The sequence below is a fragment of the Trachemys scripta genome, chromosome 14 (assembly GCF_013100865.1).
Source record: "Trachemys scripta elegans isolate TJP31775 chromosome 14, CAS_Tse_1.0, whole genome shotgun sequence".
NCBI lineage: Eukaryota > Metazoa > Chordata > Testudines > Emydidae > Trachemys > Trachemys scripta.
The window spans coordinates 6,466,103-6,491,780 of NC_048311.1; the positions used below are offsets into that span (position 1 = coordinate 6,466,103).

A 25,678-nucleotide genomic window follows, 5' to 3' on the forward strand; every position below is an offset into this window, starting at 1 on the left:
TGCAGCTCGCAACCGGGTGTCATTGCGCTTCAGGGCAGGGGACAGCAACTCACAAAGTTCCAGGAAAGTTCCCTTCCGCATGCGAAAGTTTCGCAGCCACTGGGATTCATCCCAGACCTGCAGCACTATGCGGTCCCACCACTCAGTGCTTGTTTCCCGTGCCCAGAATCGCCGTTCCACGGCATCAACATGACCCATTGCCATCGTGATGTCCTCGGCGCTGGGTCCCCTGCTTTCTGAGAGGTCTGTGCTACTCTCAGACTTCAGGACATCACCGCGGTGCCGTAGCCTCCTCGCCTGACTTTTCTGCATCTGCCTCAGGGAAAGGTGTATGATAAGCTGCGAGGCGTTGAGAGCGGCCACAACTGCAGCGATGGTCGCAGCGTGCTCCATGCTCGCAGTGCTGTGGCATCCGCGCTGTCAATGACTGGAAAAGTGCGCGAACTGATTTCCCGCCGGCGCTTTCAGGGAGGGAGGGCGGGAGTGATGGACGGATGACGACAGTTACCCAAAAGCACCCTCGACACATTTTGTTACCCAGAAGGCATTGCCGGCTACACCCAGAATTCCAATGGGCAGAGGGGACTGCGGGAACTGTGGGATAGCTGACCACAGTGCACTGCTTCGAATGTCGACGCTTTCACCGTTAGTGTGGACTCACAAAGTCGAATTACTGTCCTTAGTGTGGACACAGACGTTCGACTTTGCAATATCGATTCCAAAAATTCGATGCAAGTAAATTCGAACTACTCTCGTAGTGTAGACAAGGCCTCAGAAGCTTTGTGAACAAAGCCCTTGAGGAGCTAGAACTCTGCTAGATCCTTTCGCTGCAAGTTCTAAGTGATCTGCCAGGTGGCAGCTGCAGTCTGAGCACTGCCTATGGGCCTCGGTTTCAGACCTACAAGCCCTCACAGGAGCTTTAAGTAATGTGTTCCTGTTCTGGCCTGGGATATGGGGAATGGAACGTTCCATAATGGAGATTTAGTTGTACCCTAGAGTGTAGCAGAGCGCTCAGCTCTCCCGGGGAATAAGCTGGGGCATTCCCGAGGCAGAGGTGATGCGCCTTTACTCCAGATGAGTGTGTCATGGGATCTTGTATGATATATAGCCCTGTCTCTGTAAGATGGGGAAGGAGCCTCTCTGGGTGGGTGACTGAGATACTGGGTCTGGAAGTAGTAATAGGACTGACCTTAATGAACATAATCAACACTTGATTAATTGTTTCCCAAGCAGAATTTCCAATTTCCAAACCTAATGTGATCTCCTGGGTGGAGCGAGGGGAGGAGCTGCGAGTCTCAGTTCTCCAGGGCTGTGAGAAAGGGGAGATCATCAGCGACACCCACACAGGTGAGGAATCAGCTAAACTGACTCAGAAACCAATTACTGTGTCCTCATAGCAGATGTCACTTGTGCATTTTAATCAAGTGTATGTGACCCTTCAGCCTGTCTTCATCTCCAGTGAGAGGATGTGGAGGAAAGATGGATTCTCTCCTCTGGGGCAGGGTTTTGAGGAAGGAGGATGAACTCAGCTCATGATATTTCAACCTCCCCAGCTGTTATTTGGGTGTGTTCCCCCCTTTTCCTGTTTCCCTTTCAGAATTTTCTTTCCCTCCAGTACAGAGAATGACTCCTGTCTGGATTATCTCTCTGTCCCACAGGGCAGGGGATGGTGAATGAGAACAGCGAGGAAAGTCTTCAGCAGGAAGGTCCTGAGCAAGTGGTACCGTGTGGGATGTTATTGGGAAGATCTGAGGGGCATATTTCCCAGAGTCCTGAGCAGCGAGAAACCTGTAAGAGTCAGCGCAAGCCAGAAAGGCAGCAGGGAAACCATCCAGGGGAGGGACGGGGTAAAGCCTCTCACAGGAGCAGAGGGATGAAAAGAAACAAAGAAACTGATCAACAGAAAATCCCCCATCAAGAGGGACATTCCACTTGCAGTGACTGCGGGAAAAGCTTCCATCAGCACTCAAGTCTTATTGAACATCAGAGAACCCACACAGGAGAGATGCTCTTCAACTGCTCTGACTGTGGGAAAAGCTTCAGTCGGAGCTCATACCTTATTAAACATCAGAGACGACATACAAGAGAGAAACCCTATATCTGCCCTGACTGTGGGAAAAGCTTCAGTCAGAGCTCAGACCTTGTTAGACATAGGAGAATCCACACAGGAGAGAAACCCTATAACTGCCCTGACTGCAGGAAAAGCTTCAGTCAGATCTCAGACCTTGGTAGACATAGGAGAATCCACACAGGTGAGAACCCCTTCAACTGCTCTGACTGTGGGAAAAGCTTCAGTCGGCGCTCAAATCTTAACAGTCATCGTACAATCCACACAGGAAAGAAACCGTATAACTGCTCTGACTGCAGGAAAAGGTTCACTCGGCACTCATACCTTATTAAACATCAGATAATACATACAAGAGAGACACCCTATAACTGCTCTGACTGCGGGAAAAGGTTCAGTCGAAACTCATACCTTATTAAACATCAGATACTACATACAAGAGAGAAACCCTATAACTGCTCTGACTGCGGGAAAAGCTTCAGTGAAAGCTCACACCTTATTGCACATCAGAAAATTCACACAAGACAGAAACCCTATAACCTAAGTTCCCTCTAAGCTGCAGGGCTGCGCAGCAGGCTATCAAGGGCTGCCCAGGTGGGGAGAGGCCCCTCTCCCCCGGCCCCAACCCCAGGAGCTATCGTGGATGGTTGAGAGGTGCCTCTCCCTCCACCCCAGAGCGATCGCGGATGGGGAGAGACGGAGAGGCACTCTCCCCTGGACCCGGGCTGGTGCGGCAAGAGAGGGCTGGGGGAGTCCTTTTTCCTTGGGGCAGCCTGCACGCCAAACCCCTCATCTCTGGCCCCACACCAGAGCCTGCACCCCCAGCCAGAGCCCTCACCCCCTACACCCCAACCCTCTGCCCTAGCCCTGAGCCCCCTCCTGCATCCCAAACCCCTTATCCACAGCCCCACCCTAAAGCCCGCATCTCCAGCCAGACCCCTCACTCCCATGCACCACAACTCTCTGCCGTAGCCCTGAGCCCCACCCCCCCACACACACACACTCTCTGAACCGCTCAGACCCCACCTCCACCACACACCACCTCCATATTGATGCATATAACAAAATTCATTCCCCACATGGATGTAAAATATTAGAAGGAACATTGCCAATAGCTGCTCTGACTGCGGAACAAAGTTTAATCAGAGTTGATACCTTATTGAACATCAGAGATCGCACACAGGCGAGAAGCCCTTTAACTGCCTTGACTGTGGGAAAAGGTTCAGTCAGCGCTCAAATCTTAACAGATATCATATAATCCAACCAGGAGAAAAACCCTTCAACTGCTCTGACTGCGAGAGAAGCTTCAGTGAATGCTCACACCTCAACTCACACCAGAGACTTCACGTAGGACAGAAACCCTATAACTGCTCTGACAGCAGGAAAAGGTTCAGTTGGAGCTCATACTTTATAAAACATCAGATACTACATACAAGAGCGAGATTCTATAACTGCCCTGACTGCAGGAAAAGCTTCAGTCAGAGCTCAGACCTTGTTAGACATAGGAGAATCCACACAAGAGAGAAACACTTCTACTGCTCTGACTTTGGTTGTCAATGTGATGTCCCAACTTGGCTCTGGGCACTGAGCCAGGACAATGGTTTATTTGTGACTTTCTTGCTTTGAACCAGGAAGAATTGGTAGTTCATGTACCCCAACTTTTGTATGCATTATTCTAACCATTTTCAGCTAGAGATGTCTGAATTTCAAGCTGTAGTAATCATATGACTGTGAATTTCATTTAAGAATCAGGCTTAGCCTCAGAATATTAATGATTTTGCTAGATTTTGTTAAGTTGACACTGATTTAAATTCCATTGTCCCATCCACTCTATCTAGTTTTGTCCAGTTTCATTTTTTGTTTAAAAGTTTTAATATCAAGTCAAGTTAGAGTTTTAAATCGAGTTAACCAAGTATAAATTCAGTGAAGTATTTGATACTAGGGCCATGTTTACAGTACAAACTTTGGTCGATGCAAGTTGCATCAAGATAAAGATGCCTCAGCATATCACTTGCACACATGCAAATTTGGCTCCTTGTCGCATGTTCTTCAGCACGACCTCTGCAGCATGTCCTTTCCTTTCCTGCATGTCCTTTCCTTTTTCTATGCTTTTCCTTGGGAGCAGGGGTTAGGATAGTAACTATGGGTGCAACTCTACAGGCTGTTACCCTGAAGCAAGGAGGATGTTACCCTGAAGCAGTCTCCATAGGCACAGAAGTGCCTTGTTTAAAAAGGTAGTGGACACATCTGGAAGATATGCAGGTGGCTGATCACATTGTGAGCCAAAGGACATTTTCTATTGCCTTTATTCTTTCTGTATCTGCAATCTTTTTTTTTTCTGAAATACTACAATGCCATTTTCTTGGAAAGGGGAGGAGGGAGGACACCAGTGGACCAGGTGGGAGAGAGAGCACCAGGCAGACCAGAATCTTGGGTGGCACGTTGCGCTGATGGTTGTGGGATTTGATACTTTTAGGGAAATAAACCCATTAAAAGTCTCTGGTGTCGATGCCATTTTGAGCATGCTGTATGGCAGGGTGGGGAAAGCAGAGCAGGTGTAGAGAGGCTTGATCCATCCAACATGGCAACGCCCAGCCAGTACCCAGAACATAGTGTTTGAATCCCCCTATACAGTTGTACTGCAAATAATACTGACTGGTAGAGCTGTGCTCTGCAGCAGTCCACATTGGCATCCATAAATCAGCCTCTGTGGTTAACAAAGGCCTGCATAACAATGGGGTAGTACCCTTTGCAATTTATGTACTCATGTGCTCCTTGCAGCCTATCTGTGGTCCCTGTGTAGTTTGGAGACTGCATTCTCTCAAAACTGGCAATTACTTCAGAGATCTTTGTTTGTGCCCACCAACTTTGAGTAAATCACACTCCTGATCAAGAGTTCTGAAGGAACTAAAATATGAAATTGCAGAATTACTAACTGCCGTATGGAACCTATCATTGAAATCAGGTTCTGTAACAGATGACTGGAGAACGGCTACCATGATGCCAATTTTTTAAAAAGGCTCCAGAGGCAATCTCAGACATTACACATAGGCAAGCCTAACATCAGGACCAGGGAAATTGGTTAAAACCATAAAAGAACAGAGTTACCAGACACATAGATGAACATGATTTTTTGGAGAAGAATCAACTTGTCTTTTATAAAGAGAAATGATGCCTCACCAATCTATTAGATTTTTTTGAGGGGGTCAATAAACATGTAGACAAGCATGATCCAGTGGATACAGTAAACTTACACTTTCAAAATGCCTTTGATAAGGTCCCTCACTAAACGCTCTTAAGCAAAGTAAGCAGTCATGGTGTTGTGGGGAGAATTAAACTTGACATTACTGGAATTAGCTATTTTGTGTGTCCAGCCATTGGTAGTGGAAAACCAAATATTACATAGCTAGGAATAATTTATAGCTGCGTTTTTACAGTTTTGCTAATCAGAATAGGACAAAAAGTTAATGTACCATAAAAGGTGTGTTTAAACAGCTGACCTTGGGTTTAAGTGCTCCTAACATATAACTTTTATTATAACTAAAAATGCTTTAATAAAAAATAATAAATTTGCTAAAACTAAAAGAATTAGTGACCCACTAGGGGTTCCTATGGTGATCCACTAGGCATCACTATGAGTTATGTGCTTTGTTTAAGTAAGCTATAAAAAATTAAGCAAAAAATATACTTTGGGACAGTCCAAGGGAGGTTTTCTTCGGGCAAGGACCTGACACCTAAACTCCCCAGCAACTGGACAGAAGGAGGGCCCCCGGAAGGCTGACTGTTAATCACTCGAAACCATCTCAGACTTTGGGTAACTATAATGTTTGGAATTCTCTAAACCTATTGCTATAGCATATATGTCTGTTTATATGCTTAAAACCTAATTTTTTTTTAAAAAGCACTCTGGTCTGTATCAATCATTTGTCAATTCGAGGAGCTTAGTCCCCATTGATGTATTCCTGACACCACCTGGAAAGAAACAGTTAATTTACCACAGCTTTGGCTTCTGCAACCCCTGGGTAACAGATTTGGTGAGTCAGCCAGGAGTGGTGGAGAGGAAGGGATGACTGGTACTGGTGGGATATAAGTCATATATATTGTAATACACTATAGGCCGTGGAGGCCTAGTGTGAATGCTGTGTGCTTGACATGAGTACGTGAGGTATGTGTTGCAACTGAAGCGAGGATTTAAGGTAACAAGCGGTCAAGGACTGGTCAGTGTTAAATAAGTTTGTCATGTCCATAAGAGGAAATGGAATGTCTTGGATTATGGTGGCCTGCCCGGAACAGTTTTCCTGGAGTTATGGATAAAAGGCTTAGTAAACAGAGACAAAGAGCTGATGACTGACCTATAAACAGTTGCCTGACATATCTGAAATTTGGAGTCAGACATTGATCCAGAGCCCTGATAAAGAAGAGGCGTGTAACGTTGGCTGCCCACACCTTGTGATCGGACTGAATTTCGACTGGCCATCGGGATATCGTTCTGATCTTTGGACTCTGTGTAGTATGAAAGGGGTGTGAATGTGGAGTGAATGAGGTTTATATTGTAATCCATAAAGGTATTTAGAGTCTTATATACCAACACTGTGTGCGCTATCTGCCTGCTCCCCCATCCCGTAGGGAGGCCTCTACCAGAGCCTAACATTACAAAGGGTTTGCTATGCAAGAGTAGAGGGGAGCAGGGCAGGATAGCTATCTGTAATTTTTCTGTGTCCTAGTCTGAGAGTTCATTTATGGATACATTGTGTTAGTAGGACTCAGGGCTCAGGCTGGTAGCCTGGTTGAATGAAAAAAATGTCAGAAGGAAAGGGAACATCTAGAAAGAAAGAGAGAACCATTTTCCTCAAAATGGTTTTAGAAAACAGCTTGACTGATTTTGCAGAGGAACATGATAATGGTCTTTGGAAGCCTGGAATCTTCGCTGGCCCTGGGCATTCCTGCAGCTCTGTAAGCAGAGAGTAGCAATTATAAATACATTAATTAAAAGCAAAAATTTAAAAAATAAATAAGATTAAAATTAAAAAGAAGCCAGCCTGAAGGCCGAGTCAAACACCCTCTGGGCAATAAACCTGACTCAGTCAGCAAAGGTAGTGGCACTGCAGAAGCAGATGTGTGACAGTGAAAGAGTGACAGGCTGAAGCAGGAGGTATTTGAATTAAAACAGCAAACAATGGAAAGTGGAGGCACTGTTAGAGTTTTACTGAAGGATTCCCAGAATAAGACCCAGGCAAATCCCGGGGAATGTAAGAAACAAAGTTATGCTGTTGGAGCCAAATTGGGAGAGCAGAAGGGAATAGTGGCTGCAATTAAAGGAAGTAGCAGTCTGGGGAGGGGAGATGGGTCAAAGGAGACTCAAATTCCATCATTTTTATTATAATTATGAGAGCAATGATCCACATGAGCGTCCCTTTCCCCTGGGCCCATCCAGGCTGCCGTATGGTCCCTTGCTTGATACACTTGAAGAGTTGCAGAAGCCTCCAACTATAGCCTCCACAGTAAACATCATGGTAAGGAAGATTGGTCCCCAAGGATGGGAAGATGGGGTAGAGGTCAGGCCCTTCTCTCCTGACCAGGTCAGAGCCATAGGGAAAGTAGTTGGCCTGTTAAACTGGAGCACAGCCTTGGGATGGCTGGCAAGGACAGCTGGCACCCCTGGTCTTACTCCAGTGGATGTGGTAGCCTTGATCAGGGAATGCATGGCCCCAGAGGATTTTGCAGGGCTCCCTTATGCTATCCAAGTAGGGATGCCTCCTGAAAAAGAAGGTGCTGTCAGAGTCATCAGGGCGCTGCTCAGGAATAACTCTGTATGAAGCCAGTCAGGACTCCGTGGTAGCATACCTCCTCTTTCTGAGCATACTGTCACTAAGGCAGACTGCCCTGGACCCTGCTGCCTGGCCTCCCACATGCCTGTTGCTCCTCCAGTCTTTGTCCTGCTTCCCAGGCAAAGAGTCACCTGGTCGTCTCCCCCTCCTGGCTTCAGGTTACAAAAGGGCATCGGCCACCACCTAGAGACAGCTGGGCAGCCTCCCCTGCCCCAAGGACCTCAGCAAAAGACGCACCCAATTCCCACCACATAGACATTGGTGCATTACACAGGGAAACTGAGGTACACACAGTATTAGTATAGGACAGTAAGAGACACATGCAACATAACAAGTGGAAAAAAACACTTTATCACAGGTGCCCAAAGGCATATTAATTTCCAAGAGCAGATGACAACCCGCACTCTCCTCTCAGAGCCAAGACAGGGACCAGGTTATGGGTTTCCAGATGCTTTGGCCCATGAAGCCCCACTTACTTTTAGTTTGTTAGATTTGTTGCTTCTGCTTTTTTCTTTCTCCACACAACTTCCACTGCTTTTTTTCTTTTGTGTGCTTTTTATTTTAAAAGTTGTGTTAATTCCACAGCTAAAAATATTTCTACTCTCCTTAAAAACATAATTACCAAGCAATAGGAATATTAACTTTGCTACTAATCCTAATTACTTCTTTAAAAACAGTTTTAAAAAAAGTAATACATTAACAAAAAAAAGAACTGGGCCCAAAAATTGCTATTTATTTTCATGGTCATAAGAGGATCTGTGGCTCCGCATGAAGCAACTCCATTTAAAGTAATAACCCTCCCAAATAAGACTCCTTAAAAAAAAAAAAAAAAAGGCAAGGACAAAAAACAAACAAACAGGCCCCACAAAAGTGGGAAAAGCCCCTAATCCCCGGTGGGTAAAAATTTAAAAAGAGCTCATAAAATGCAGGCCAAAATAATGGCTTGCACACCCCAGAACTTTTGTTAAGGCTGGCTGAACATGAAGGAAGGCCAGATGCCCCTGTGTCCCCTGATAGTGGCATGTTTGTACACTCGTGGTGGTGGAGAGGTTCACACTTTATGTAAAATTTGAAGGAGGGGCATTTGGACAGAATTTGTTGTTGCTGGTGCTAACATGCTGTGACGGAGTAGGGGATTGACCTGGGGATATTGTGTGGGAGTTGTATTGAGACTGTCTGCATTGGTGATGTGATACCAGGGTGACGATACCTGAGCCTGTAACCTGAGCCCAGGAGGGGGTTGGGGCCAGGTGACACCTTTTGTCCGGGAAACTGGACAAAGGCCAGAGGAGGAGCTGGGGGGCGGGGGCTGGAGGACACTGCTGGAGGGGTTTATCAGTTTGGAGCAGGCTGGGGAAACAGAGGGAGCCCCAAAAGCTGGGGTCTAAGCTCCCTGGAGACTTGATTGAGGGGTCCTGGCTGTACCTACAAGTTCTGTTTGGGACTGTGTCCCTGTCATCCAATAAACCTTCCATTTTATTGGCTGGCTGCGAGTCACGGTGAATCGCAGGAACTGGGGGTGCAGGGCCCTGACTCCCCCACACTCTGTGACAACTGGTGGCAGTGATGGGATCTACTGCACCCCATGGATGGCGCTTCCTGCAGTAAGTGACTGGGACCCCCTGGTCGGTGCTTCCTGTAGTAAGTGAGTGGGAAGCAGTAAAACAAAGAGGGATTGACGGGGACCAGGCGTGCTGAAGATTCAGAGAGGAGTGGTTTCGGGAGACGGAGGAGCTATGCTTAACCCCTGTGAGTGTGTGACCAGTGAGAAGGACTATTGCAATAATGGGGTCCCCCTGGGGACTGCGGCGAGCAATCTCAGGGGCAGAGGAGTCTGCGGCTTGACCCTGGGAGAGAGGTGGTAACCTGGAGAAGGGCTGGCACACTAGGGGAAGATGTATAACAAGCGCCTTAAGAGCAACCTGGTCAAGCTGTGCAGCAGAGGGGGCTGCACATTGGGAAGCTCACCAAAGAACAGCTGATTGCCCAGCTGGAGGAGGAGGATTGCTCGGAGCAGCTATTCCCTGTCTCTGAGGGAGCAGCCCGGCAGATGCAAGGCAGGCACCGGGGTCTGTCCCAGCTGGGAGGGGTCAGACTGCTACTGAGGGCATCCCGAGACCCCTCCTTCCTATGCCCAGGGGAGGTGCTGGGAGGAGCCCAGTGAATACCGAGGGCACCGTGACCCCTGCGACCAGCAGGTGCTCCTCCTGGTGGAGCTCCTCATCCCTGGAGCTGAGGTGGCTGGAATGGGAAAGGGAGCTAAAACTGAGAGAGTTGGAGCTGAGGCAGCAGGACTGCAGGAGGATCAGGAAGAATGGGAAAAGCAGCATCAGCATGAACTGGATGAGAAAGAGAAACAGCATCAGCATGAACTGGAGCTGGCGAGGCTGAAGAGCAGAGAGCCCCCCACTGCAGTGAGTGAGGGTGGACCCCGGACTGCATGGAGCTTTGATAAGTGCATCCTGGCCCAGCGTAAGGAAGGGGAGGACAAAGATGACTGTTCCTGCATGCCTTTGAGAATGCCTGCAAGCTGCACAGCGTTGACCCGACAGACAGGCTCCGGTTCCTCACCCCTTACTGGACCCCAAAGCCATGGTGATGTACAGCCGAATGGAAGGGGCAGGGGCAGGGGACTATGAACTATTCAAAAAGGCCCTGCTACACAAGTTTGGACTGACTCCCGGAGTCAGCATAAAAGGTTCTGGAGTCAGCATAAAACCCCTGAGGTCACATATCTACAACTGGCCATCTGAATGCAGGGATATGCCCACAAGTAGGCAGATGGGACCCAGATGAAGGAGGACCTGCTTGACCTAATCGTACTGGAGCAACTCTATGAGCAGTGCCCATCCGACCTGAGGCTATGGTTGGAGGACAAAAAGCCAGAGGACCCACAATGCGCAGGGCAGCTGGCCAACGAATTTGTGAAGAGCTGGTCAAGGGGTGGCAGAGAGGAGTCCCAAAGGAACAGGCTCGCCATGATGCAGAGAGAGATAGTCACCATGGGACCTCCCAAAGGGGGAATATGGAGAACCCCCTCCCAAAGGGAACATCTGGCGTCAGGACCAACTGACCCGCTCGTGGGGACCAATGGGACATGAGCTGCTATTTACTGTGGCCAGAGAGGCCACATACGGACCCCGTGCCCCAGACTCAAGGACAGACTGAGCAGACCGAACCCACACAGGGTTAACTGGGTAGGGACCCAGCCGGAGGAGGGGCAGGTTTCCCAGGCAAGGGTGGCTGACAGCTTTCCAACTGCTCAGGAAGGAGGAGTCTCCCAGACCAGCTCCTCTGGAGGGCTGGATGCTCTGGACTCAAGGTTCTCCATTTACAGGATGGGCACGGGGCTTTCCCTGCAGAGCATATACCTTGTTCCCCTGGAGGTGGATGGGAGGAAGATCAATGGATACTGGGATACGGGTGCGGAGGTGACAATGGCCCGGCCTGAGGTTGTAGCTCCAGATCGGGTGATGCCCAACACCTACCTGACCCTGACAGAGGTGGGCAGGACTCCCTTCAAGGTGCCCGTGGCGAAGGTATATCTGAAATGGGGGGCCAAGGAGGGGCCCAAGGATGTGGGGGTGCACCACCATTTGCCCACTGAGGTGTTGATGAGGTGGGACCTAGAGGATTGGCCAACCAACCCCCAGAACGCCCTGGTTGTGACCCGTAGCCAGAGCCGGCGAGGGGCACTACACCCTGACCTTGGGGAGGGTACCTCACTGGAGGCACAGGAACCTACCCTGGTGAGGAGGGAGTGCCCAGGAACAGGGCTCAGGGAGGCTGTGGCATCAGACCCAGCGGCGAGAGGGAGCAGGTCCCCATCCTTTCCCCAGCCGCTGAGTTCCAGGCCAAGTTGCAGAAAGTTTCCTCCTTGCGGAAGCTAAGGGAATTGGCTGACCTCAGTGTGGTACAGACCATGGGGAGAGGTTGCCAGGAGAGGTTCCTGTAGGAGAAGGGGTTCCTGTACCAAGAATGGGCTCCCCCAGGGGAAATGAAGTCTTGAGGGATCAGGAGGCAGCCGGTGGTCCCCCAGAAGTATCACCACAAGCTACCTGGTCCATGACATCCCTCTCGCAGGGCACCAGGGAATCCGGCGCACCAGGCAAAGGCTGCTACAGAATTTTTACTATCTTTACCACTGTCCAATAGTATTGCCGATCCTGTGACCCCTGTCAGAGGGTGAGGAAGGCCCAGGACAAAGGGAAAGCAGCTTTGAGACCTTTGCCCATCATAGAGGAGCCTTTGCAGAAGGTAGCTATGGACATAGTGAGACCTCCCAGCAAGATGACCCAGTCGGGGAAGAAATACATTCTGGTGGTGGTAAATTTCGCCACCGGCTACCCCAAGGCAGTATCTTCCATTGAAGCACTGCTGACCATTTTCAGCCGAGTGGGGTTCCCCAAAGAAGTCTTGACAGACCAAGAATCCAACTTCATGTCGGCCCTGCTCTGGTGCTTGTGGGAGAAGTGTGGGGTCCAGCACAGCTGGGCCTCAGCATATCACCCCCAGTCTAATGGGCTGGTGGAGAGGTTCAACGGAACGCTAAAGATGATGCTGAAAACCTTTATGAACCAGCATCCGCAGGATTGGGACAAGTACTTACCTCACCTGCTATTCACGTACAGGGAAATACCCCAGGAGTCTACCGGGTTCTCGCCTTTTGAACTGTTACATGGAAGGAGGGTAAGGGAGCCCCTGGACCTGATGAGAGACAAATGGGAGGGGAAGGCCACTCCCGATGGAGAATCAGTGGTGGAGTATATCTTGACCTTCCAAGAAAGACTTGCTGAGCTCATGGACCTGGCCAAGGAGAATCTGACTAGAGCCCAGAGGAAGCAGAAAGTCTGGTATGACCGCACGACGCAGGCCCATGCCTACGCCACCGGGGATCAGGTGATGATTCTCATCCCCATGAAAAAAAACAAACTACAGGCCGCTTGGGAAGGCCCTTTTAAGGTTGTCAAGCAATTAAATGAGGTAAAGTATGTGGTGGAACTGTTTAACCGGGTGCATTACCGCCGGGTGTACCATGTGTAACCCCTTTGGGGTTTAGAGAGCATGGCCCCTTTAAATCTTTTTCCTAAGGGGGAGGGGGAGAGTAAGAAAAAAGGAGGGAAACTCCAGGGGGCAGCGCTGGAGCTCCAAGGAGAGGCGGAGGCAGCCTGCAGGCCCTGGAAAAGTGAAGCAGGGAGAACCTGCCTGAAGCCCGAAGAAGGACAGGGCCGATTGGGGATAGCCCAAGACAGGAGCCAGGAGGAGCACTGTGCCAGGGAGGAATTGCCCGAGAAGGACAGGCCGGAGCTGGACCCAGTATCACTGCTGCCCGGAGCTGCATGGGGCTGTGAGTACTGGGGCTTGTGACTAGGGTGACCAGACGTCCCGATTTTGTCGGGACTGTCCCGATATTTGCTCGTTTGTCCTGCGTCCCGACCAATGTTTGGTCGGGACACTGGACAAACAAGCAATTTTTGCCCTACGCTCTGGCTCGCGCCCCCTCCCTCGCCCCAACTCCGCCCCCTCCTTCCCCCATTGGATAGCTCCCCAAATCCTCGGCCTGGCCCCACCCCCTCAACTGCCCCATTGGATCCCTCCCCAAATCCCCGCCTCTTTCCGAAGCACGCCGCATTCCTCCTCCCTCCCAGGCAAGCGCTGGAGGGAGGAGGCCCGGGGACAGCGGGATGAGTCCGGCCTGGCCCTGGCCCAATCGCAGGCAGGAGGGTGGGGGGTACCTGCAGGGGGGCAGCCCCGGGTCCAGCCTGGGGAACCGGCTCCCTACGCGCCCATGGGTGGGGGGGCAGCAGCTGCCCGCGTGGGGACTCCGGTTCCTCGGGGCTTCACCTCCGCCACGTGCGCCCCGGCCCCGGAGGGGTGTAGTTGGCGCTGGGTGCCAGGCAGATGCCTCTGCCTGACACGCGGCGAGGGAGAGGCGGAGTAGCAGCTGGAAGGGCCGGTCGGGCTGCACTCCCGGGCCCGCGGGGAGCTGGAGCCTGCCAGGGAAGGGGCTGCCACACGCTGGCGCGCCCGCGGCCAGCCCAGGACGGTCTCCGCGCAGGGACTTGGCGGGGGTGCTCCCCCTGTCCGTGCCCATCTCCGCGGCATCGGGCTCCGGGCGGGGGTTGTTGCATCCCGGGACCCGGAGGCCGCTGCTTACCGGCACCAGCCTAGGCGCTTCCCACTTGTTCGTGCTTTTTTTTTTTTTTCTCCCTACCGGCTTTTTTATTTTTTGGCTCCGCCCCCTTCCCCCCCCTCCCCGCGTCCCGATATTTCGCCTCTCTGATCTGGTCACCCTACTTGTGACTCTGCATTGGGGACAAGGAGGGAGGCTGTAGCTAGTTAAGTGGGGTGGTGGTTGCTCTGTGTGGCTTTGCAGAGAGCGGCAGAAGAGGGCACCGGAGGGGTTTGCTGGGGAAAGTTCACTGGTGCCGAAGACGACCAGGAGCACCCAAGACTCACCACTGGACTGGAACTTTGCTCAGGACTCCTGAACTCTGTGTGCAGACACATTGCTTGGTGTCTGCCCTTCTAGACTGTGCTACCACTGGGCTTGTGGGGCCTTGGCTTGGATGCAGCCCTGTCTTACTTCTCCCCCTATATTTCCCCTTGTTGTTTTTCTCCTCTCATCCCTCTGTAAATAAATATTTCTCTTGTTATATCCATTGTACTTTTCCTGTGGGTGGGTGTGTTCACTCTGGGGGGTTTGGAACAGGTGCCCCTGGGATGGAAGGGATTTCTCCTGCTGCATTCCTGCGCATGTCTTCTCTTGACCTGAGCTGCAGGCAGAGCAGACTCCATCTTGGCCACAAGGGCGCTAAAGTTACACATATGAATATGATGAAGCCATATTATGACAGGGGGAATATGGTGTTGGCCGTGTGTGGGCATTGGGAGGAGCAGGGAGATGACCCTTTAGTAGATCTATTCCCTGAGGCAGGAGCTGGCTCCTCCCAGGAAACAATTCCTCTCTCTGATCGGCTAACCCCTACCCAGCAAGCTGAGATCAGAGGGGTGCTGCATTGGTACCGACAGCTGTTTTCCAACCAGCCTGGACTCACTAATCTGACTGTCCAGCGGGTGCAAACAGGATGCTCCCCTTTCCAAGTCACAGGGAAAACTGCTCAGGAAAGAGCATGCTTGCTTTGGGGGTGATCCAGGCATCTTCCAGCCATTGGGCCTTGCCGGTGGTGCTGGTCCCCAAAAAGGACGGGTCGATCTGGTTCTGTGTGGACTATCAGAAGCTCAATGCCGTCACTGTATCTGATGCCTACCCCATGCCCAGGGCTGACGAGCTCCTAGACAAATTGGGAGGAGCTTGTTACCTTACCACTATGGATCTTACAAAGGGCTACTGGCAAGTGCCACTGGATGCAGATGCCAGGCTGAAATCGGCCTTTATCACCCCTCTGGGGCTCTATGAGTTCCTGACCCTGCCTTTTGGCCTCAAGGGGGCGCCGGCCACAGGTACTGACCGGGATGGAGAGTTTTACCCCCGAGGGGTCCCGAACCCCAGTTTGAGATCCCCTGGGTTAATTTAATTTTAGCACCCTGTGTCCATTCACATGCATGTGCTATTTTGAGCATTTCAGTTTTCACAACATAGGCTCATCCCAAATTCTGGAACAAGCTCAAATGCTCAGTTCGTGGAGTATGTACATAAGCTGTACTAAAGACAAACCCACAGTAACCGTCTCCAGTTTGTGAGGGACCCCATGGAGCCAGTCTCCAGGAAACAGATACGTTCATGGAGGTTAAGTCCATTAATGGCTATTAGCCAGGATAGGTAAGGAATGGTGTCCCTAGCCTCTGTTCGTCAGAGGGTGGAGATGGATGGCAGGAGAGAGATCACCTGTTAGGTTCACTCCCTCTGGGGCACTTGGCATTGGCCACTGTCGGTAGACAGGATACTGGGCTGGATGGACCTTTGGTCTGACCCAGTATGGCCGTTCTTATGTTCTAACCTAAATGAACCCAAAGTTATGGAGACAGATATGAGTCAAGGAAGCCAGCAGAGTATCAGAAACCTGGAAAAATCTCTGACTGGATGGGCTCAGGCATTTGGTCATAAGCTGAGGTGGTTCAAAAGTTTGGGATTTTTTTTAAGCAGAATTTTTTCATTGTTTCTTTAAACAATCAAACACAGCAAACAGCAAATATTTGGCCACACACTTCTGAAACCCCAAACCATGTTCAGATTTTGGCAGACTAATTTCAGCTTTTCAATTTTAAAAAACACAACAAATTTTAAAGGAAAGCAGACATTGTCCGTGATTTTTTCTGCTTTTTAAAAACCCCTAGTTTTCGATCCAAAAAAAGTTTTGACGGAAAATATTTGTCCAACCCTTTTAATGAGCTTTAGTGCCTTTTAGCACTAGCTGATGCTGAGAACCAGTGATACCTTGTAAAGGTGCCTTGAAAAGAAGTTTTCTCAAAACTGGGTTTGTGCCAAGATGCGGAAGGTTTTTAAATGTTTATTTTTCCCAGGGCTGCCCCGGGGGAGGGGGGGGCGCAAGTGGGGCAATTTGCCCTGGGCCCCACAGGGGCCCCCACAAGAATATAGTATTCTATAGTATTGCAACTTTTTTTATGGAAGGGGCCCCCAAAATTGCTTTGCCCCAGGCCCCCTGAATCTTCTGGGCGGCCCTGTGTGTATCCAGCCACTGCCAGCTGAAAACCAAATACCATATAGCTAGGAATAATTTTAAGGATTGTGAAAGGCAAGGCCAAATAGCTGCATGTTTGCAGTTTTGCTAATCAGAATGGGAGAATGGAACAAAAAGTTAATGTACCATAAAAATAAAAGGCTGTTAAAACCAAGGTCAGCTGTTTAAAGTACCCCGAACATATACGTTTTATTATTATTAAAATACTATAAATGCTTTAATAATAAAATAATAAATTTTAGGGCTGTCAAATGATTAAAAAAATGTATTGTTATTAATTGCATTGTTAAAATAGAATACCATTTATTTAAATATTTTTGAATGTTTTCTACATTTTCAAGTATATTGATTTTAATTACAACACAGAATACAAAGTGTACAGTGCTCATTTTATATTTATTTTTATTACAAGTATTCACACTATAAAAAAAAAGCAAAATAAATAATATTTTTCAGTTAACCTAATATAAGTACTGTAGTGCAATCTATTTATCATGAAAGTTGAATGTACAAACATAGAATTATGTACAAAAAATGCATTCAAAAATAAAACAATGTAAAATTTTAGAGACTGCAAGTCCACTCAGTCCTACTTCTTGTTCAGCCAATTGCTCAGACGAACAAGTTTGTTTACATTTTCAGGAGATAATGCTGCCCGCTTCTTGTTTACAATGTCACCTGAAAGTGAGAACAGGCGTTCTCACGGCACTGTTGTAGCCAGTGTTGCAAGATATTTACATGCCAGATGTGCTAAAGATTCATATGTCCCTTCATGCTTCAGCCACCATTGCAGGGGACATGCATCCATGCTAATGACGGGTTCTGCTCGATAACAGTCCAAAGCAGTGTGGACTGATGCAAGTTCATTTTCATTATCTGAGTCAGATGCCACCAGCAGAAAGTTGATTTTCTGTTTTGGTGGTTTGGGTTTTTAGTTTCTGCATTGGAGTGTTGCTCTTTTAAGACTTCTGAAAGCATGCTCCACACCTCATCTCTCTGACATTTTTGAAGGCACTTCAGATTCTTAAACCTTGGGTTGAGTGCTCTAGCTATCTTTAGAAATCTCACATTTGCGTTTTGTCAAATCTGCAGTGAAAGTTTTCTTAAAATGAACATGTGCTGGGTCATCATCCAAGACTGCTATAACATGAAATATATGGCAGAATGCAGGTAAAACAGAGCAGGGGACATACAATTCTCCCCCCAGGGAGTTCAGTTACACATTTAATTAACACTTTTTTTTTAAACGAGCGTCATCAGCATGGATGCATGTCCTCTGGAATGGTGGCTGAAGCATGAAGGGGCATACAAATGTTTAGCATATCTGGCATGTAATTACCTTGCAATGCCAGCTACAAAAGTGCCATGCAAATGTATGTTCTTACTTTCAGGTGACATTGTAAATAATAAGAGGGCAGCATTATCTTCTGTAAACAAACTTGTTTGTCTGAGCGATTGGCTGAACAAGAAGTAGGACTGAGTGGACTTGCAGGCTCTGAAGTTTTACATTATTTTGTTTTTTATTGCGGTTATGGAACAAAAAAAATCTACATTTGTAAGTCACACTTTCACAACAAAGAGATTGCACTACAGTACTTGTATGAGGTGAATTGAAAAATACTTTCTTTTGTTTATCATTTTTACAGTGCAAATATTTATAATAAAAAACACATTTCAATTACAACACAGAATACAATGTATATGAAAATGTAGAAAAATATCCAAAATATTTAATACATTTCAATTGGTATTCTATTGTTTAACAGTGCAATTAAAATTGATTAATCACAATTAATTTTTTGAGTTAATTGTGTGAGTTAACTGCGATTAATCGACAGCCCTATACATTTTCTAAGGGTATGTCTACACTACAAAATTAGGTTGATTTTGTAGAAGTCGATCTTCAGAAATTGATTTTATACAGTCAATTGTGTACGTCCCCACTAGCGCATTAAGTCGGTGGAGTGCATCCTCAATACTAGCATCAACTCACGGAGTGGTGCACTGTGGGTAGCTAGCCCACAGTTCCCGCAGTCTCTGCTGCCCTATGGAATTCTGGGTTAAGCTCCCAATGCCTGATGGGGCAAAAGCATCGTGGGTGTTTTGGGGTACATGTCGTCAGTCTCCCCTCTCTCCTTCCATGAAAGCAACGGCAGACAATCATTTCGCGCCTTTTTTCCTGGGATACCCGTGCAGACACCATAGCACAGCAAGCATGGAGCCCGCTCAGCTCACTGCTGCTGTTGTGAGCATTGTAAACACCAGTACAGAACCTGGCTAAGAGGACAATTGTGAGGAGGACATGGACACAGACTTTCCTGAAAGCACAGGCTGTGGCAACTGGGACATCCTGGCGGCACTGGAGCTGGTTGATACAGTGGAATGCCATTTCTGGGCCCGGCAAACAAGCACAGACTGGTGGGACTACATAGTGTTGCAGGTATGGGATGATTCACAGTGGCTGTGAAACTTTGGCATGCGTAAAGCCACTTCCCTTGAACTTTGAGTTGCTTTCCCCCACCCTGAAGTGCAGGAATACCAAGATGAGAGCTTCCCTGACAGTTGAGAAGCGAGTGGCAATAGCCCTGTGGAAGCTTGCAACGCTTGACTGCTATCGGTCAGTCGGAAATCAATTTGGAGTGGGAAAATCTGTGGGGACTGCTGTGATCCAAGTAGCCAATGCAATCACTGACATTCTGTTATCAAGGGTAGTGACTCTGGGAAATGTGCAGGTCATACTGGATGGCTTTGTTGCAAGGGGGTTCTCTAACTGTGGTGGGGTGATAGATGGAACACATATCCCTATCTTGGCACTGGACCACCTTGCCAACCAGTACGTAAATTGCAAAGGGTACTTCTCAGTGGTGCTGCAAGCACTGGTGGATCACAAGGGACATTTCACCAACATCAACGTGGGATGGCCGGGAAAGGTGCATGACGCTCACCTGGTTAGGAACTCTGGGCTGTTCAAGCAGCTGCATGAAGGGACTTACTTCCCAGACCAGAAGATTACTGGTGGGGATGTTGAAATGCCAAGTTATCCTTGGGAACCCAGCCTCTCTTGCTCCCCTGGCTCATGAAGCTGTACACAGGGAGCCTGGAAAGTAGTAAGGAGTAGTTCAACTATAGGCTGAGCAAGTGCAGAATGGTGGTAAAATGTGCCTTTGGATGTTTAAAAGCTCGCTGGTGCTGTTTGCTGACTAGATTAGACCTCAGCACAACCAACATTCCCATTGTTATTACTGCTTGCTGTGTGCTCCATAATATCTGTGAGTAAGGGGGAGACATTCATGGCAGGGTGGGAGGTTGAAGCAAATTGCCTGGTGCCCAATTTTGACCAGCCAGACACCAGGGCGATTAGAAGAGTACAGAGGCTTTGAAAACCAGTTTAATGACTGGCCAGGCTACAGTGTGACAGTTGTGTGTGTTTCTCCTTAATGCAAACCCATTCCCTTTGTTGATTTTAATTCTCTGTAAGCCAACCACACTACCCCTTTGATCACAGTTGGCAAAGGAAATAAAGTAACTATTGTTTTGAAACCATGCATTCATTCTTTATTAATTAAGAAAAAGTGAGAACTGACAAGGTAGCCCAGGTGGGGTAGGATGGAAGGACAAGGCCACATTGCTTATTGTAGCCACACTACAAATCAAAACTGTTTGAATGACAGCCTTCTGTTGCTTGGGCCATCCTCTGGAGTGGAGTGGCTGGGTGCCAGGAGCCTTCCCCATGTTCCTGGGCGAGGAGGATATGGAACTTGGCGAGGAGGGCAGGCGGTTGTGCAGTGAATGCGGGGGGGGGGAGAGATCTGTGGTCTTGTTGGCTTTCCTGCAGATCCACCAGATGCCTCAACATGTCCATTTGCTCCCCCATTAGCCTCAGCATCACCTCCTGCCTCTGCTCATCTCGCTCACTTAACGCTTTCCTGGCCTCTGCCATTGAATACCTCCATGCATTAAGCTGTGCCCCATCAGTGTGGGAGGACTGCATGAGCTTGCAAAACATGTCATTGCAAGTGCGTGTTTTTTTTTTGCCTTCTAATCTGCGAGAGTAAAATTTAAGATGATCCTTTTGATCTCAGAAATGTTAGTCTCTTTCACAGTGAATAAAGCAATTCATAGCAGACAGCACATGTACTTTAGGTACAAGGTCGCATTTTGCCTCTTATTTTCAGCACTTGCTGGTGTGGTGACACATCATATGGCTGGGCAACAGAATTTGGTTGCCAGGCAGCCATGGTAAGCCAAGGGGTACGTTGGGTTGGCTTCTAACACCTTCATAACATGTGGGAATGGTTTCAAATTGCAGGACCCTCCTTTCCCATAGCAAGCAATGCCAGTTCGGTTTCACATTTAAAAGGAGAGGCTGCGGTTTTTGGGTTGATGTGCAGCACACACCTCCTCCCACCCTTCTGCATGGCTATTCTCTGGGATGATCTCTTTTATCCAAGCACAAACAGCCCAGCAGAAACAGGATCCTTTAACTGTTCCCTTACAAAAATTCCCCTATTTCAACCAGGTGACCATGTATGATATCACTCTCCTGAGATTAACACAGAAAGATATAGACTGAATGTTGCTTGAATGTGACCAAAACCCAGGACCATTCGCTGCCATCTTTGTGCTGCATGATTCCAGGCTACTTGCTACTGGCTTGGCATGGTAAAGTGTCCTACAGTGGAGGACGAAATAAGGCAGCCCTCCCCAGAAATCTTCTGCAAAGGCTGTCAGAGTATCTCCAGGAGAGCTTCATGGAGATGTCCCTGGAGGATTCCCGCTCCATTCCCAGATACGTTAACAGACTTTTCCAGTAGCTGTACTGGCCGCGAATGCATCTGAATTCTTCAGGGCAAATCACACATTAAACACTATTGCTTTTAAACCCTGTACTGTAGTTACAAATGTGCACTCACCAGAGGTGCCTTCTCTGGCTTCAGGGTCAGGGATCTCGCCTTGGGAGGGTATTGGCTCCAGGGTGATGAAAAGGTCCTGGCTGCTGGAGAGAACGGATTCACTGCTTGCCTGCTGCGCATTCTTCTCCTCCTCCTCAAAATCCTCCTCCGTGTTGTGGGAGAGTCCCACCTTGCAGGTGTCCACGGAGAGTGGTGGGGGAGTGGTAGGGTCCCCCCCAGAATGCCATGCAGCTGATCATAGAAGCAGCTTGTATGGGGCTCTGACCCGGAGCGACCATTTGCATCCTTTGTCTTTTGGTAGGCTTGCCTGAGCTCCTTAACTCTCACGCAGCACAACTGTGTGTCCCTGTTGTAGCCTCTGTCCACCATGCCCTGTGCAATTTTGGCATATTTATATATTAGCATTTCTTTTTGATCGGAGTTCGGCCTGCACAGATTCATCTCCCCATACAGCAATCAGATCCAGTGTCTCCCGTTCGCTCCATGCTGGAGCTCATTTGTGATTCTGGGGGGACTGCATGGTCACCTGTGCTGCTGAGCTAGCCACGCTGACCAAACAGGAAATGAAATTCAAAAATTTCCTGGGGCTTTTCCTGTGTACCTTGCTAGTGCATCGGAGTTCAAAGTGCTGTCCAGAGTGGTCACATTGGAGCACTCTGTGATAGCTCCCGGAGGCCAATACTGTCAAATTGCATCTGCACTACCCCCAAATTCGACCCAGCAAGGTCAATTTTAGCGCTACTCCCCTTGCTGGGGAGGAGTACAGAAACCAATTTTAAGAACCCGGAACGCGGTTGGTTGTGTAGACTCATTCATTTTAAAATCGACCTAATGCGGCTAAATTTGATCTAACCCCGTAGTGTAGACCAGGGCTAAGACTAGAAGAATTAGTGACCTACCAGGGGTTACTATGGTGACCCACTAGGAGTCACTGACTTGTTTAAATTAGCTATTAAAAGAAAGCAAAACATATACTTTAAAAACAATCAGAGAAAGCTTTTCTTTGGGCAAAATCTACATCTAAACTCCCATAAGAACAGCTATACTTGTTCAGCTCAAAGGTCCATTTAGCCCAGTATCCTGTCTTTTGGTAGTAGCCAGTGCCAGGTGCTTCAGAGGGAATGAACAGAACAGGTAATCTTCAAGTGATCTATCCCATCGCCCATTCTCAGCAGCTAAACAAACAAAAAAGCACCTCCCCCCAAAAGTCCACATGTTAAATCACTGAAATCTCTCTCAAACTTTAAATAACTATATTATTTAAAATACTCAAAATCTACTAGTATAGCATGGGTCCCGGCGATTTGGAGCTCATTGTGTTAATGGGGCAGGTTCATGCCATGGAACACTGATTCTGGGCCGGGGAAACAAGCACAGACTGGTGGGACCGCATAGTGTTGCAGGTGTGGGATGATTCCCAGTGGCTGTGAAACTTTCGCATGCGTAAGGGCACTTTCATGGAACTTTGTGACTCACTTTCCCCTGCCCTGAAGTGCCAGAATACCAAGATGATAGCAGCCCTCACAGTTGAGAAGCGAGTGGCGATAGCCCTGTGGAAGCTTGCAATGCCAGACAGCTACCTGTCAGTCAGGACTCAATTTGGAGTGGGCAAATCTACTGTGGGGGCTGCTGTGATGCAAGTAGCCAAAGCAATCACTGAGCTTCTGCTACCAAATGTAGTGACTCTGGGAAATGTGCAGGTCATAGTGGATGGCTTTGCTGCAATGGGATTCCCTAACTGTGGTGGAGCGATAGATGGAACCCATATCTCTATCTTGGCATTGGAACACCAGGGCAGCCAATACATAAACCAAAAGGGGTACTTTTCAATGGTGCCGCAAGCACTGGTGGATCACAAGGGACGTTTCACTAACATCAACGTGGGATGGCCGGGAAGGGTTCATGACGCTCGCGTCTTCAGGAACACTAGTCTGTTTAAATGGCTGCAGCAAGGGATTTACTTCCCAGACCAGAAAATAACTGTTGGGGATGTTGACATGCCTATAAAAAGCAACAGAGAGTCCTGTGGCACCTTAAAGACTAACAGATATATTGGAGCATAAGCTCCAATCTATCCACCTCATGAAGAATATGGCTGCCTATTTAGATCTGCCTCTGGAAATTTCCATTACATGCGTCTGATGAAGTGGGCATTCACCCACGAAAGCTTATGCTCCAATACATCTGTTAGTCTTTAAGGTGCCATAGGACTCTTTGTTGCTTTTTACAGATCCAGACTAACACGGTTACCCCTCTGATACTTGACATGCCTATATTTATCCTTGGGGACCCAGCCTACCCCTTAATGCCATGGCTCATGAAGCCATACACAGGCAGCCTGGACAGTAGTGAGGAGCTTTTCAACTATAGGCTGAGCAAGTGCAGAATGGTGGTCGAATGTGCATTTGGACGTTTAAAGGGTCGCTGGCATACTTTATTGACTCACTCAGACCTCCACGAAACCAATATTCCCATTGTTACTGCTGCTTGCTGTGTGCTCCACAATCTCTGTGAGAGTAAGGGTGATACGATTATGGCAGGGTGGGAGGTTGAGGCAAATTGCCTGGCCGCTGATTATGCGCAGCCTGACCCCAGGGCAATTAGAAGAGCACACCAGGAAGCGCTGCGCATCAGAGAAGCTTTGAAAACCAGTTTCATGACTGCCCAGACTACGGTGTGACAGTTCAGTTTGTTTCTCCTTGATGAAAACCCTCCCCCTTAGTTGACTCTGTGACGTTGTGCAGTCTATATGGTTTTATAAAAACTTGATAATAAGTCAATATAATGTAACTGAGATAGTTTTAGAGAAAATACGGTAATAAGTGAATGTAACGTAACTGGGATATGCTTCATGCAAAAGGTCTCTTGTAAGGTATCATTACAAAGCTTATAATCTACTGAGTATGATCATCTGATTTGTATAAATGTACCACTCTTGTATCTAAAACTAGAAATATAAAATGTAACTCTGAGGGCCTATTGTAATTGTGTAAAGTGTGGACCATTAATGATGGTTTGGAATCTTGATGACTCCCATTGTCTGCAGATGGCTGTATTTACCTGGGAGTCTTCCTGTATATGTGTGTGCTGGCAAGTGAGTAATGAAGTCTTGCATTGACATGTGATCATGTCACCTGAACTGGAATCCATCTTTAACCTGGTGCTTTTCCAGTGAGGGGGGGTGGAAACCCAGAGAGACAAAGAGTTCCCGCCTTATGCAAAAGATATATAAAGGGGGGAAGAGAACAGAGAGGGGGAGGAGCCATCATGAAGAATCCCCTAGCTATCACCTGAGCTGCAACAAGAGCTGTACCAGGGGAAAGAATTGTGCCCAGGCCTGGAAGGTGTCCAGTCTGAGAAAAACTTACTGAAACATCTCTGAGGGTGAGATTATCTGTATTTAGTTTGATTAGACATAGATCTGTGCATTTTATTTTATTTTGCTTGGTGACTTACTTTGTCCTGTCTGTTACTACTTTGAACCACTTAAATCCTACTGTCTGTATTTAATAAAATCACTTTTTATTTAGTAATTTACTCAGAGTATGTATTAATACCTGGGGGAGCAAACAACTGTGCATATCTCTCTATCAGTGTTATAGAGGGCGAACAATTTATGAGTTTGCCCTGCATAAGCTTTATGCAGGGTAAAACGGATTTATCTGGGTTTAGACCCCACTGGGAGTTGGGCATCTGAGTGCTAAAGACAAGCACACTACTGTGAGCTGTTTTCAGGTAAACTTGCAGCTTTGGGACAAGTGATTCAGACCCTGGGTCTGTGTCTGGAGCCAGACGGGAGTGTCTGGCTCAGCAAGACAGGGTGCTGGAGTCCTGAGCTGGCAGGGAAAACAGAAGCAGGGGTAGTCTTTGCACATCGGGTGGCAGCTCCCAAGGGGGTTTCTGTGATCAAACCCATCACAGACTCATTCCCTGTAAGCCACCCACCTTCCCCCCTTCGATCACAGCTTGCTTGCAAAGGAAATAAAGTCACTATCATTTAAAAACCATGTATTCTTTATTAATTGATTATAAAAATAGGAAGATAACTGACAAGCTAGCCCGGGTGGGATGTGGGAGGAGGGAAGGAAAAGGCCACTTCAAAACTTGTTGAATGCCAGCCTTCTGTTGCTTGGGCTGTCCACTGGGGTGGAGTGGTTGGGTCCCTGGACCCTCTCCCCCCCACCCCCGTGTTCTTGGGCGTCTGGGTGA

General features: G+C 48.2%; 2 protein-coding genes across 3 annotated transcripts in view; one reads left to right on the top strand and one right to left on the bottom strand.

Annotated features, from left to right (window-relative positions):
- Nucleotides 1-6,653, top strand: part of LOC117887188 (zinc finger protein 34-like) — a 29,938-nt gene extending 23,285 nt beyond the window's left edge. Inside the window, exons 2-3 of one of the 2 annotated variants that reach the window (XM_034789521.1) lie at nucleotides 1,231-1,347; nucleotides 1,659-6,653. In XM_034789521.1, the coding sequence (XP_034645412.1) occupies nucleotides 1,231-1,347; nucleotides 1,659-2,620 (1,079 nt within the window). In that variant the 3' untranslated portion in view covers nucleotides 2,621-6,653. The remainder of the gene's footprint in view (nucleotides 1-1,230; nucleotides 1,348-1,658) is intronic. The other variant, XM_034789522.1, reaches the window with a different exon arrangement.
- LOC117887172 (zinc finger protein 501-like) overlaps nucleotides 1-25,678 on the bottom strand; it is a 1,015,593-nt gene that overhangs the window by 887,802 nt on the left and 102,113 nt on the right. The gene's annotated exons all lie outside the window — the stretch shown is intronic.